The sequence below is a fragment of the Sorex araneus genome, chromosome 4, assembly GCF_027595985.1.
Source record: "Sorex araneus isolate mSorAra2 chromosome 4, mSorAra2.pri, whole genome shotgun sequence".
Taxonomy (NCBI): Eukaryota; Metazoa; Chordata; class Mammalia; order Eulipotyphla; family Soricidae; genus Sorex; species Sorex araneus.
This window is the reverse complement of record NC_073305.1, coordinates 88,583,860-88,597,891: the sequence shown is the minus strand read 5'-3', so window position 1 is coordinate 88,597,891 and position 14,032 is coordinate 88,583,860. Positions and strand designations below refer to the sequence as shown.

At 38.1% G+C, this 14,032-nt stretch overlaps 1 protein-coding gene across 1 annotated transcript in view; it reads left to right on the top strand.

Annotated features, from left to right (window-relative positions):
* Positions 1 to 14,032, top strand: part of COL21A1 (collagen type XXI alpha 1 chain) — a 216,607-nt gene that overhangs the window by 71,035 nt on the left and 131,540 nt on the right. The window contains exon 2 of the mRNA XM_004605865.2: positions 12,668 to 12,792. Within this exon, the coding sequence (XP_004605922.2) occupies positions 12,705 to 12,792 (88 nt within the window). The 5' untranslated portion in view covers positions 12,668 to 12,704. The remainder of the gene's footprint in view (positions 1 to 12,667; positions 12,793 to 14,032) is intronic.

The window sequence follows — 14,032 nt, the reverse complement described above, 5'->3', positions numbered from 1 at the left end:
ATCTCTGCATGTGTCTTAGAGTTCTCAAAATATGAGTTTCTTTGGAGACTAGAAAAATAACCATATTCCCTCTATCATTTAGATTATGTATTTTATGTTACATTTAATCATGATTAAGTAAAATTAATAGTATAGATGATTTTTTAATGGTTGAGTTAAAAAGTAAAACTGGGGTCAGAGAGATAGTACTGTGAATAATCAACTTGGGTTTAATCCCTGGCATCCCATTTGTCCCTCCCAGGCCTGGCTGGAGTTATCTCTGGGCTCAGAGTCAGGAGTAAGTTCTGAGAACTGCCAGGACTTACTGCAAATAACTACTGCAAATAAGAAAAAGCAAATTGCAACAATAATAATAATAATACATATAAACAGATCACTACTTTGTATTATATACTAGATATGTTATTTTAATAAGAGCAGTCTGCATGTGAAAGAAAAGTACACATTTGCTAAAAGATAGCCTAATTAGCCAGAGAGATAGTATAACGATTAAGGTGAAAACCTTTCTTGTGGCCAATCCCAATTTCCTGAGTGGCCTGAGTAATCCCTTTTGTAATGCTCTTTTGTACTCCAGAACTAAATTGCTGGTCCTGTTGGTCAAGAGTTGAGTGAGGAATATCTGAGTCTTCTGAGAAAGCCCTTCCCCCAACAATGATAGCTTAAAAATGTTTAGTTACTAATGATATCTTCTCTAAATAAAAAACATAATATAGTACTTTGGCTATGAGCTCTTAATATCGATAATTCGTTGCCATTAAAAATATTAAATGTCTTTTCCGCTGCTGCATGAGCACAACCCCAGAGGCAACTGAACTACTTTGGACACGAGCAGCTCGCAGAAATGCCTTCAGACTGCGATCGGAGCCACTGGCCCATGTGGCGCCAGTGGGGCAGGGTTTTTATCTCTCAACCCTTCCTTATTGGGCACAGCGTGGTGATTGCCAGTTTTTAGAACACAGAATGCAGGTACCAGCGGGACGCCCAGGGATCCCAGGGGGCGGGATTGCCAGACCCGCCCTTTGCCTGTATTTAAACACAACGCCACATGGGTACGGTCTTTTCTGCTGCTGCACGAGCTCGACCCCGGAGGCAACTGAACTACTTTGGACACGAGCAGCTCGCAGAAATGCCTCCAGACTGTGATCGGAGCCACTGGCCCATGCAGCGCCAGCGGGGCAGGATTTCTCTCTCCAGGCTTCTCCATCATATGAGCACCACAAAAGGGAAGTAAAAGCTTGCAGTGATGCAATTACTGGCAGAATTTTCCCTGGACTTCATACAAAAATCCAAAAGATGCAGAGCTAGGAGTAAACCCTGAGCACCACTGAGTGTGCCCCCAGAACTAAGTAAATAAATATATGAGAGTTTTGAAAAATCTGAGTTTAAATTTGGGTTTATTGATTATAGAGCATATAATAGGCCAGCCTTATTACCTAAGTAGTTCTATTTTTCTTGAGCATTATAAATGATACAATTTTGTTTACACAATGATTCTGTGAGGTCAAAGTCTTTGAATCATTATTTTTACAGCTGTAAGGAAGAATATACATAGCTAGTTCTATTGCCCTTCCTTTGGGATATTAGAATACTCTAAGAAAGATATACTCTGTTCAATTAGTAGCAGTGATAACTTCATGACTTCGTTTTCTGACTATATATTTAGCCTACATAACTAATTTAACTAACAAGCGAATTAAGTTTAAATGTCTACATTCCTCATTCTTTTAAAACTATATTCTCATTTCCCTATTATTATTAAAATATATTTATGTAGGATCAAAAGGCTAAATTTCGCTTATGAAACGGAATCTCTTTTTTAAGAAGATAGCACATCATTTACATATTACTTAGAGTACTATTCACTAAAAGTGAAGCAAGTAACCATTAATTTTATGCTGTTTACAATGCACATATTGGGCCAGAGTGTTAGTATAATGAGTAGGGCATTTTGCCTTGCATGTGGCCAATTCAGGTTCAATCCTTGGCTCGCTGTATGGTCCCCTGAGCCCTCCAAGAGTGATTCCTGAGCACAGAGCCAGAAGTAAGCCCTGAGCACTGCTGGGTGTGGCTCAAGCCCTCCCTCACCTCCAAAAAAATAGTTGCACATATCACTAATTGAGAGTAACCACATTATGCAAGAAAATTGTGATACAGTGGTAATCTCTTCTGCACATATTTTTGTGAAAAGATCTAGTGCAGATTAAGAAATGAAATCAGAACTTCTAACCTCAATTATCAGTCTGCTCTTCCCATGTCTGTAGAGCTCCTTTCAGCTTTTTTTAAAAATAAGGCAACTCTATTTTCATTAACCTCATTCTTGAAGAACTCTGATTATTTTTCAGCTTAGTTCACTGCTGCCTCTTGTAGCTGATAAACTCCTATGAAGAAAATATTTATAGTATGTATTGTAATGCATTTTGAAACAGAATTCATTTTTTTTTACTGAACTAATAGATAAACTGTGATAGAGTATTTCTGAATATTTCATAAAATACATCCAGGACTATACTTTCCTTCTCTCTTTTCCTTCCCTTCCTCTTTTTGGCCCCTTTATAAGCCATTGCACTATAAACACTATGTTGTTGCAGAGCTAAGTAGATACTAAAATACTCATGTTTTAAACTAGAGGGGCCAGAGTTCCTTTCTTTTCCTGTTTTATTTGCTTTAGTAAGAGAGATACTAAGCCTTGGCTTGTTAAAAGGAATTTTCTCGTCTTGTAAAAATTTCAACATCATTTTACTGCAGGAGAATAAAAAAGGAAAGACAAGACAAGACAAACACTGGTTTGTCTTTTAAAGTTAGCTTTCCAACATGTGGTTGGTGGGCTAGCAGTATCAGTATCAACTGGGAGCTTGTTAGAAATTATGAGTTAGGGACCACCAGCTAAACTTACAGTGTCAGAACCTCCAAATTATGATCTCTGAAGTGTTAAAATTTGAGAGGTACCCTAACCAATGGGCTGGAGTGACAGCACAGTGGTAGGGCGTTCGTCTTGCACGCAGCCAACCTGGGTTCGATTCATCCGCGCCTCTAGGAGAGCGCAGCAAGTTACCGAGAGTATCTCACCCACACGTCGAGAGCCTGGCAAGCTATTTGGAGTGGAGTTTATTTTGTTTTGCTTTCCATAGGGGCCTCACCCAAGCAGTACTGGGGGACCTGGGGCAACACCCATTAGTGTTCTCCTTGCCATGGACTGGGGCACAGGGGCCACCACAGCCTGCTTGGCAGTGCTGGGGGCAGGCATATGGCACCAGGGATCCAGCTCTAGGTCTTTCATGTGCTAAGCCTAGCTCTAAGACTTGAGCCACCTCTCTGGCCCTGGAGCTGCTATTTGAGACTACTACAAAGAAGAATGGGGATGATTTGGAGCTGGGGCCTTATTATGTAATATAGGTCCTGAAGCTAGAGATCACATATGCAGACAAATATGCAACATTTCCTCCATTATTTCACAGGACTAACAGCTCAGTAAGAGCACAGCAAATTCTTTTTTTTTTTTTTAAATTTTATTGTATCATTGTGAGATAGTTACAAGCTTTCATGTTTGGGTTACAATCACAAAAAGATCAAACACCATCCCTCTACCAGTGCACATTCCCCACCACCAATATCCTGGGTATACCCCCCTTTTCACCCTCCCCCTGCCTCCATGGCAGACAATATCCCCCATACTCTCTCTCTACTTTTGGGCATCATGGTTTACAACACAGACACTGAGAGGCCATCGTGTTTGTTCCATTATCTACTTTCAGCACACAGCTCCCATCCTGACTGATTCCTCCAACCATCATTTTCTTAGTGATCCCTTCTCTATTCCATCTGCCTTCTCCCTTCTGCTCATGAAGCAGGCTTCCAACTATGGGGCAATCCTCCTGGCCCTTGTATCTACTGTCCTTGGGTGTCAGCCTCATGTGATGTTAGTCTATACTCCACAAATGAGGAGCACAGCAAATTCAATGGGGAAATTGTATAGAAAACTCACCATGCTCAATGAGCAAAAACAATAACACAAAAGGCTCAACCGGCACTCACCAACGCAGTAACTCCTTAGATAATGACTGTACTACACCGTTGTGAATATTTACATATATAAAACAATGATAAAAGTTAATTTTATTGATATATTTTTTGATGAGGCATGAAGGTACCAGCAGAGGAACCCAGGTGTGTGTAATCCCATCAATGGCCAACATCCAGAGACTTAAAAGCAAGCTCCCAGAAGCTGTCTTGTAGCCTACTTCTCCCTCTGGGAGAAACTGGCAAGCTTCTGAGAGTTTCCTGCCCACATGGAACAGCCTTGCAAACTTCCCATGGTGTATTCATATGCTAAAGCCAGTAACAAGCTGGATCTCATTCCCCTGACCCTGAAAAAGCCTCCAGTGTGACATCGTTGGGAGGGCCGAGTCGAGAGAGACTTCTAAGATCTCAGGGAAAGGACGAATGAGAGGTTACTGAGCCCGCTCGAGAAATCGATGATTAACGAGATTTCGTGATCGTGATTTTTTGATAATTCTATTTTAGTATATCAAGCAATAATGAAGGGAGAAGGGGAAATTGGGAGCATGGTGGAGGGAAGGCTATACTGGTGGTGAAATTTTTGTTGGAACATTGAATGCCCAAAATAGTTATTAAGAACAACTTGTAAATAATGACTTTAAAAAATAATTAGAATGATATTTGTAGAGGAATAGGATGACTTAATTTTGATGCTTTATGGAAGAAGTTGGTCAATAATTATTGGTACACATTGTTTCTATAGAACAGCATATCCTGGTAATGACTTATCAAGAGTGTCTATTACATTTTGGGGAATCTTTTTAGCTCTTTGGGTTGTCTAACCTAGTTTTAAATGACAACAATATTGTTTTGTGAGATTGATTTATTGAGTTTTAATTTCTGTACCATAACCTACAGTTGTCATGTTTTTTGTCTTAGACAAAAATCACATACCTGAATATTATCACTGCAAATTTAAGCTATTTCTACCATTCACAGGTCTACTTACTTTACTTCCTAGTCATTTTCTATCAAAGACATCAAATTTTAAAATTTCTAGTATCATGCATCAGTTTGGACTTCTGTAAATGGAATCATTCTGTATGCATTTATATGTATGTATATCTACCTTCTTTTATCAAATGACATATTGTATTCATGTCATTGGACATAAGCTTGATTAACTTTTTGTTGCTGTGAATTAGTATCTGGATATATTGCGTATTTTATTACTATGAGCATTTGAGTTTTAATTTGGGACTATTTAAGAATAAACTATAAAAACTATAAAAATAAACTATAAAAAGTATTTTTGTAGTCTCTTGATTTTATTTTATTAGGCTATTTATGCCTAGCAGAAGAATTGCTAATCATAGTTTATAATGAATAAAGTCAACAGTTTTTCTGGCTATATCTGGTTATATACCTGGTTATATCATTTTTCATTCTAAACAATGTATTTATTACTATTTTTCTATATAATCTCATGAATACTTGATATTATGTCTTTTAATTTTAGCCATTACATTGGGTTTAAAATGATATCATATTGTGATTTTATTGTACACTTTTCTGATGACTAGTGATGAATACCATTTCATATGCTTGCTGGGCATATCTATATCTTTATAACCTGTCTAAAAATTTTTTTCAGTGAAAATTTTTATATTTAAAAAAGATTCACCCTCCCCTCAGCTGCACCCTAACACAAAAGAAGATTAAATAAAAGTTACAGTGAAAATGCCCAGCAAACATCTTTATGTCCAATTAAACATTGTGTCTATTACTACAATACAAAACTCAAATGGTATATACATATTCTAAATAATTATTATTTTCCTTTTTATTGTATTATAGGAGGCTTTAAGAATTTTTATAATGATTATACTCTAAATACAAATCAATTTTCTAACGCATTTTAATCTGAGCATTTGCTGGTATTCTTAATGATAGAGTTTGAGGGAAGGAGAAAATGTGTAATTTCCAAGAAACATATGTCCATTAAAAAATTGCCAGTATTGTCTGTGTTCTAAGAAAATTAGCTGATCAAAAGATCATAAGGATATTCTCAGATATTTTTCTTGTTTTTAATCATGTAGTAACCTCATAGTTTCAGATTTCACATTTGGGTCTATGCATTATCTTAGTTTAGAACTAAGATGAAATCAAGATTCAGTTTATCCTGTTTATGAAATTGAGCCAACATCATTTGCTGAAAAGAATTTTCTTAACTATTTATCACTTGAATAATTTTACTGAAATATCTGGCCATATAAGTTAATGAACTTTGTCATTTTCTACATCTGCCCTGACTCCAACAGCACACTTTTTGATTACCATAATTTAATAATAAAAAAATCATTGTGAATTCTCATCTAATTTAATTCTCCAAAGATTGCTCTTTATTCAATATCATATTTATTTAATTTTGTTCTTATTCTAAGTAAGTCAATTTTTAATATAAATTTTAGAATAAACTAGTCAAATTCTTTAAGAAATCTGGAAGAAGTGAATATAGTATACATGCTTGTTGATTTTCAGGCATGCACACCTCAAGCTTGCATGTTACTTGAACAAAAGGTATCTGGGAACTGAGGAGATAATATAATGATCAGGGTGCTTGCCTTGTATGCGTCTGACCCTTACTTGATTCAGTGTCTAGTAGCTCGGCTATGCTCAGGACTTAATTCTGGCTCTGTGCTCTGGGCTTACTCTTGACTCTGTGCCCAGGGATTGCCCCTAGCAGTGCTCTGAAGACTGTGTGTGTGGCATCAGGGATCAAACATAGTATGACCATTTTCAAGGCAAATGCTTTCACCGCTTCACTGATTGCCTGGCTCTCTGATGGAGACATAATTGGATTGCATTGATTCTACAGACTCTACCAAACCTTTTAATTTTAATGAATGTAGCTCTTTTCATTTGTTCACTTTATTTTTCTCTCAACATTATACTATATGTTTTAGTAGAAAAGTCTTCCAGAATTATATTTTATTTACTAATATTCAATATGGAGTCTTCATTAGTATTACTTCTAGATTTATAACATAATCATATAACATATTCAATATATTAGTTCCTCAATTTTGTTGCTAGTATAGAGGTATACTTTTATTTTAAAAACAAAAACAAAAAAACAGGGCTGGAGCAATAGCACAGCGGGTAGGGCATTTGCCTTGCACACGCTGACCCGGGTTCGATTCCCAGCATCCCATATGGTCCCCTGAGCACTGCCAGAGGTAATTCCTGAGTGCATCAGCCAGGAGTAACCCCTGTTCATCACCGGGTGTGACCCAAAAAGGAAAAAACAAAACAAAACAAAAACCACCTAGTTACCTGTGTTCTATGTAATGTGAGTCTCTATCCATAGTTTTATACTGATAAAGAGAAAAAAACACTGACTCTGTCACCATGTACTATAATGTTAGATGCAGATCATTTTTTTGTCTTTTTAAAATATTTTAATGGCACCACTGAGATAGGCAGTTAGAAAATTGTATTGGTTTCAGTCATACAATGTTCCAACACCTGCCCCTTCACCAATGTACATGTCACACCACCAATGTCCCCAGTTTCCCTCTTGCCAGCCCCCAATCCCAAGACTGCTTCTATGACAGGTACTTTTCTTCTCTCTCTGTCTCTCTCGGTCTCTGTCCCTGTCTGTCTGCCTGTCTGCCTGCCTGTCTGCCTGCCTGCCTGTCTGTCTGTCTGTCTATCTCTCAGTCTCTCTGTCTCTGTCTGTCTGTCTGTCTCTCTCTCTCCTATCTCTCTCTTTCCTTCTGGGCATTATGCTTTGCAATATAGGTACTGATAGGTTTTCATGTATATCCCTTTACCTACTTTCATCATTCAATTCTTGTCCATAGTGATCATTTCCAACTATCATTGTCATAGTGTTCCCTTCTCTATCCTAATTGTACTCCCTCTATCTCTGCCCCCCCTCCACACACACAGTTATGGCAAGCTACAACAGTGAACCAGTCCTCCTGAACCTTATTTCTACTGTCTTGTGGTATTAGCCACATACCATATTCCACAAATGAGTGCAAGACACTCTCCATGTCCATCCATTTATAAGCAAATTTCCTGACACCATTTTTCCTAAGAGCTGTATATTATGCCACTGTGTAGCTATGCCATAGTTTCTTTATCTAGTTGTCTTTTCGAGGGCACTCGGGTTGTTTCTAGATTATAGCTGTTATGAATAGTGCTGCTATCAACATAGAAGCACAGATGGCATTCCTGCTGTGTATTTTTGGGCCCCCAGGGTACATTACCAGAAATGGTATTGCTGGGTCATATGCAAGTTCAATTTCCAGTTTTTTGAGGAATGTCCATATGGTTTTCAAAAATGGCTGGACCAGTCATCATTCCCAATAATGAATGAAAGTCCCTTTCTCCCTGCATCCTTGCCAGCACTGATTGTTCTTGTTCTTTTGGATGCATGCCAGTCTCTGTGGTGTGAGATGATATCTCATTGTTGTTTTGGTTTGTGTCTCCCTGATCGTTAGTGGTGTAGAGCATTTTTTCCTTTTGACCATTTGAATTTCTTCTTTGAGGAAGGTTCTGTTCATTTCTTCTCTTCCCATTTTTTGGTGGTGTTCGGTGTGTTTTTTTCTTGTAAAGTGCAACCAGTGTCTTACATAACTTAATATTAACCCCTTATCCAGATTGGTATTAGCGGGTTGTTGTTTTATCTTGCTCACTGTTTCTTTTGAGGTACAGAAGCTTCTCAGTTTAATATAGTTTCATTACTTTGTCTTTGCTTCAATATAGATACAGATTTTTTATGGGAAGTATTCATCAGGTTGAAGTCTCTTCTGTTCTAATTGTATTGAAAACTTCATTATTAGGGGGATTCAATTTTATTAAAACCTTTGTTGCACACATTGAAGTTTATGTGTAATTTTTCAAATTTTTAATCCCTTAATGTAGTAAATTATATCAGTGTTAAGGATTGTTTATAGTAAATTATTTTCAGTGTTAAGAATTGTTTATTTTGCAAATATCAGGGATTGAACTCAGGACCTCTCAGTTATAAGGCAAAGTGCTTTCTCTACTCTGAATTATATCCTTAGCATAGAATTTTGAATGTTAATTCGATCTTGCTTCTTTGAGATAAACCTCACTTGGTCACGACATTTGCATATATTGCTAGATTTGATTTGGTAATATGTCATTATGGGTTTTTATGTCTTTGTCTAGGAAAAGATAATGACTATAGTTTCTTATATTTTTCTGTTTAGCTTTTTAATAAGGCATCCTATTGAATGAAATACAATGTAACATGAAGCCATATCAAATAGGCTCAGGTTTTTAGAAAAAAATCTAAAATTGGAGATATAGTTTCACTAATTAATCTCATGGAAGAGGAGAAAAATATTTAGAAAAGTTAACATCTGTAAGAAGTATCAGGCTTCATTAAAAGCTTAAATATCAGTAGTATGATAATACCAAAAGGTGAAAACAGAAAAGGATCAAAAGTCATATTCAAATAAATAGTAGCTAAGAATTTCCCAAGCCAAAGATAAGAACTAACAATAAATGTCCAGAAAGCTGAAATAGCATCCTAATTCTTTTTATTTTATTTTATTGAATCACCGTGAGATAGTTATAAGCTTTCATTTTTGTTGAGCTTCCATATGACCCTGCAATACCACTTCTGGAAATATATCTCGAGGATGCAAAAGTGCGTGGTAGAAATGACATTGAGATGTCAAATTAATCAAAGTTCAATGATAAGAATTTCAAAGTTTCCTAAGGTGGAGGGGGCGGGGGGAGTGACAGAGAATAGGTTGGAAGGAAAGAACTAAATTTGGATAGTCAAATAGATAATAGCACAAAAAATATTATTTTAGGCATAGTAAGTTTGTAAATGGCAAACTCTAGAGTCGCAACAACAAGTTTATTTGGAGAATAATTGCAAAAGCAAGGAAAGCATAAACATTAATAAACAAATGGAACCACATTAAATTTTAAAACTTCACACAGCTAAGTAAGATACCATAAGAGAAAACATAACCTAGCAGTTACAAAAGATATTTACATACCATACTTCTGACAAGAGGAATAGACAAGCAGCTAAGTAAAAACTTTTTATTGGAGGCTTTTAGGAAGGGGAAGGAGGGAGAGGAAAGGGCGAGAGAGTAATGCACTCAAGGGAGATCAGGGACTTCTCCAGAGTCAGAGAGTGCCCCAGTACACACCTCCAGAGAAGACATTCGGGTGACACATATGCGCAGTACCACATGTGCTTAACCACGTGGGCATGAGCAGTACAAGCACTGAGGCAGCATATGCAGGCACGCTCTTTGTTCAAGGTGGCTTTTATGGGTTTTTCCCAAGCTGCCCACATATGAGGCTTCTATCTAGGTCTGTTGCTAGGGTTGTTGTCAAGGACCTAGAGTTGGGAGTGGTCAATGGCCTTCTTTGAAATTCCTTTACTGGTCTTTGTAGCTTAGGAGCTTCTAAGCTTAGGAGCTTCTCTCTAAGGTGGCGGGGGGGGGGGGCGGGAGAGGGGGACGGCGGTGTCCATCCAGCTTTCTCTGGGTCTGTTGGCACCAGATGAAAGTCTTATCAGGCCTTAGAGCGCTCACAAGGTGGGTCCTGGGGGTTCTCAGGGCTAGATGGTTTTACTACCTCTAGGAATTCCATTGCCATTGCTGTGGGGGTTCTTTCCAGCCTACCTGCCAACATCACTACCAAAAGGAAGGGGACAGTGGCAGAGAATGAGTAGATGGGTTTTTCCATACCACCAGAACTTTGGTGTTGTAAGTGGTGAGAATAATACACATATAGACCTGTGAAGCTAAAGCCATGGCATTTCATTCTGGCATAAACCAATAAAATCAAGTGTGCTCTATAAACTTGGTATTTTTTTTTGTTTGCTTGTTTGTTCTGTGGCCTCACCTGGCAGTGCTCAGGGCTTTCTCTGCTCTCAGAGAGCACTCCTGGTGGGGCTCAGGGCACCCTGTGTGGTGCCAGGGACAGAATCAGGGTTGACTGAAAGCGCCTTAACATTTGGTATGTATTTCATCTCTGCATCCACTCAGACTGTTTTCTCCTGCTCAGAAATAACATTTTTCTATCTTAGGAGAATTACGGATGATTTAGTTGTTAGCATAGTTTCCAGGGTTTATGTGTTGCTGAGTTTTATTTTTCTCTCTTGATCTTAGTCTTTGTGCTTTTGTTTGTTTTTTGTTTGGGGCCACATCTGGCATTACTTGAAGCTTACTCCTGGCTCTGTGCACCTGGACAGGCCCTGTGGTGTGAGGATCCACCTAGGGCCTGCAACCTGCACTGCAAACCCGTTAGCCACTAGACTATCACTCCGGCTCTCTTTCTACTGCTGATGATCTTTCTGAACCTTCTCTCTTTCTCAGTCTCCACTCCCCTCTCTCCACTGTAGGGAAGGACTGAAGGATCTGAAGAGAGAATTCTCTCAGTACTGTTACTTCTACCTCAGCCTTCAGCAAGCCACTGCTTTGCATTTCAAGAATGCCCTGGGCAGGAGAGATTATAAAGTGGGTAGGATGCTTGTGCAGTCAACCAGGCTCTGATCCCCTGAGCATCTCCAGGATTCCTGAGCACAGAGCCAGGAGTAAGCCCTAAGCACCACAGAAGATGGTTCCCAAACAATCAGCAGGTGACCTGAATTGGGGAGGGAGGGTGGGAAAGAGTCTCCACACACTGGTCTGTGCTGTTTTCTTGCATCATTTGTCTCCTTGCATCCCGTTTATCCTCGTGGGGAAGGAATAACTGCTGGGGAGCATGAATACTTCATATCTGGACTCCTGAAGTATTCTAATTAAGGATTCTAATCTGTCACATTGGCTTTACCTCGTGTCTCCCAGATCCCTATTCCTCAGGGTTATTTCTTTTCTCCCTGGGAAGAAAGCAACACCAAACTTCCTCTGTTTTAGCAGGTAATAACTTTTGGGATTGAGTTCACTAAAGTTTATTTAAGCCCTCTCTTTACTTCCAGGTTTGAGCAGTTGATGGCTTTGTAGTTCAGTCTCACACGGTCGTATTTTCAGGAGTGGTGATCTTTTGCAACTCTCTACATTCTAATCAGAAGTGAAGTTCTTAGGCTAACTAAGACATATTATGTGCACTGGTGAAGGGATGGGTGTTTGAGCACTGTATAACTGAGACTTAAACCTGAAACTTATGTAACTTTCCACAAGGTGATTCAATAAAAAAATAAAATTAAAAAAAAAGAAGACATATTAAAGTTACATTCTATTTCTTCATATTAAAATGGAACTTCATACAAAAATTAAATCTTATCACAGAGTTTGTGATAGACATTTTTACCAAGTACCCTTTGTATCTTAAGTGTAAATTCATACTTAAAAGGGGATGTCTGCTATCACTAAGATATTGAAAAGAATGTGCTAAGGCTTTGGAATTCTAGTAAATATTTTGAGAAAAGCCCAATGGTTTAGAAAAGTTTATACTTTTCCAAGAAATATTTTTAAGGAAAAAAGTTATGTTCTTTTTTTATCTCCTATTTATTGTTCTCTCTTTCACGATTATGTTTAAACTTGATTGTTTTAGAGATATAGAGATATCTGAATTAACTTTAGATACAGTCAGAGTTGCTGAATTGTAGTTATAAATTTTTTTAATTTTCATGAATTTTCTTTTCTTCTTCTTCTTTTTTTTTTAGGAATCCTGAAGCCAATTTATTCAACAGGAAACAAAACATGACTTACCATAATATCTTTTTTTGGCTCTTTTTGGTCCTGCTTCTTCGGAACTCTGTGTTTGCTGAAGATGGGGAAATAAGATCAAGTAAGAACTATCAAAATTATCCCTTTTTTTGGCCATGGATCATTGAAGTCAGTCCAGTTCGGGTTAAGCAGTGGTTTTAAAGAATTACTGTGTCTAATATATAATTTCCTATTACAAAAAATTTAAACACTAATTGGAGGAGATGCTTTGTCATATAATTTTCAAGGAATTAAATAGTTACTGCTCATGTTTTAGAAGAAGCAGTCTGGTATTTAATCCAAGTTTAGTTTAGGGTTTTTTTTTTGTGTGTGTGTGTGTGGAGGGGGGGGGGTGCTTCCTGATGTGAACATAAAACCACTGCCTAGGTGATACCTGTCAGGACCATCTGATTTGGCTAATAGAGAAATTGAGATAATCTATGTAAGTGATATAATGCATATAGATGACAACCCAATCAGATCTCTACTCTGGAAGAAAGTAATTTAAGAAAGGACTGCTACTTTAATTGCAGCTCTGCTATCTAGGCCACCATTTAGAAAACTCCCAAACATATATATGCTACTGTAAATTAACTATGGTTGATTAGATTAGCCAAAATGGTTGAATTAGATGGTTTGACAACTCTATTATAAAATTTAAATTTATTTAAATTGAAATTGAAATATATTTTTAAAATATTTTTAATTGAATCACTGTGAGATAGGCCTTTAGAAAGCTATTCATGATTAGACTTCAGTCATATGGTATTCCAACACCCATCCCTCCACCAGTGTACATTTCCCAGCACCAGTGTCCCCAGGTTCCCTCCCAACACCCTCCCCCGCAGCCTGCCTCCATGACAGGGGCTTTTCTTCTCTCCCTGTCTCTGCCTCTCTCTCTCTTTCTCTTCTCCCTGTCTCCTTTTAGGCATTGTGGTTTGCAATGTTGATACTGAAAGGTTATCAAGAATATCTCTTGACTAGTTTTAATACTCAGATGATCATTCCCAGCTATTACTGTCATAGTGGTCTCTTCTGTATCTTCTCTACCATCAGCCCGACACATACTTGTGGTTGATTTCAACCACTGACTAGTCCTCGTAGCCCCTATTTTCACTGACCATGGATATTAGTGTTCTACTATGTTGTTTTTTTTTGCTTTTTTGGGTCACACCCAGCGATGCTCAGGGGTTACTCCTGGCTTTGCACTCAGGAATTACTCCTGGCGGTGCTTGGGGAACCATATGGGATGCCGGGGATTGAACCCGGGTCGGCCGCGTGCAAGGCAAACGCCCTACCTGCTGTGCTATCGCTCCGGCCCC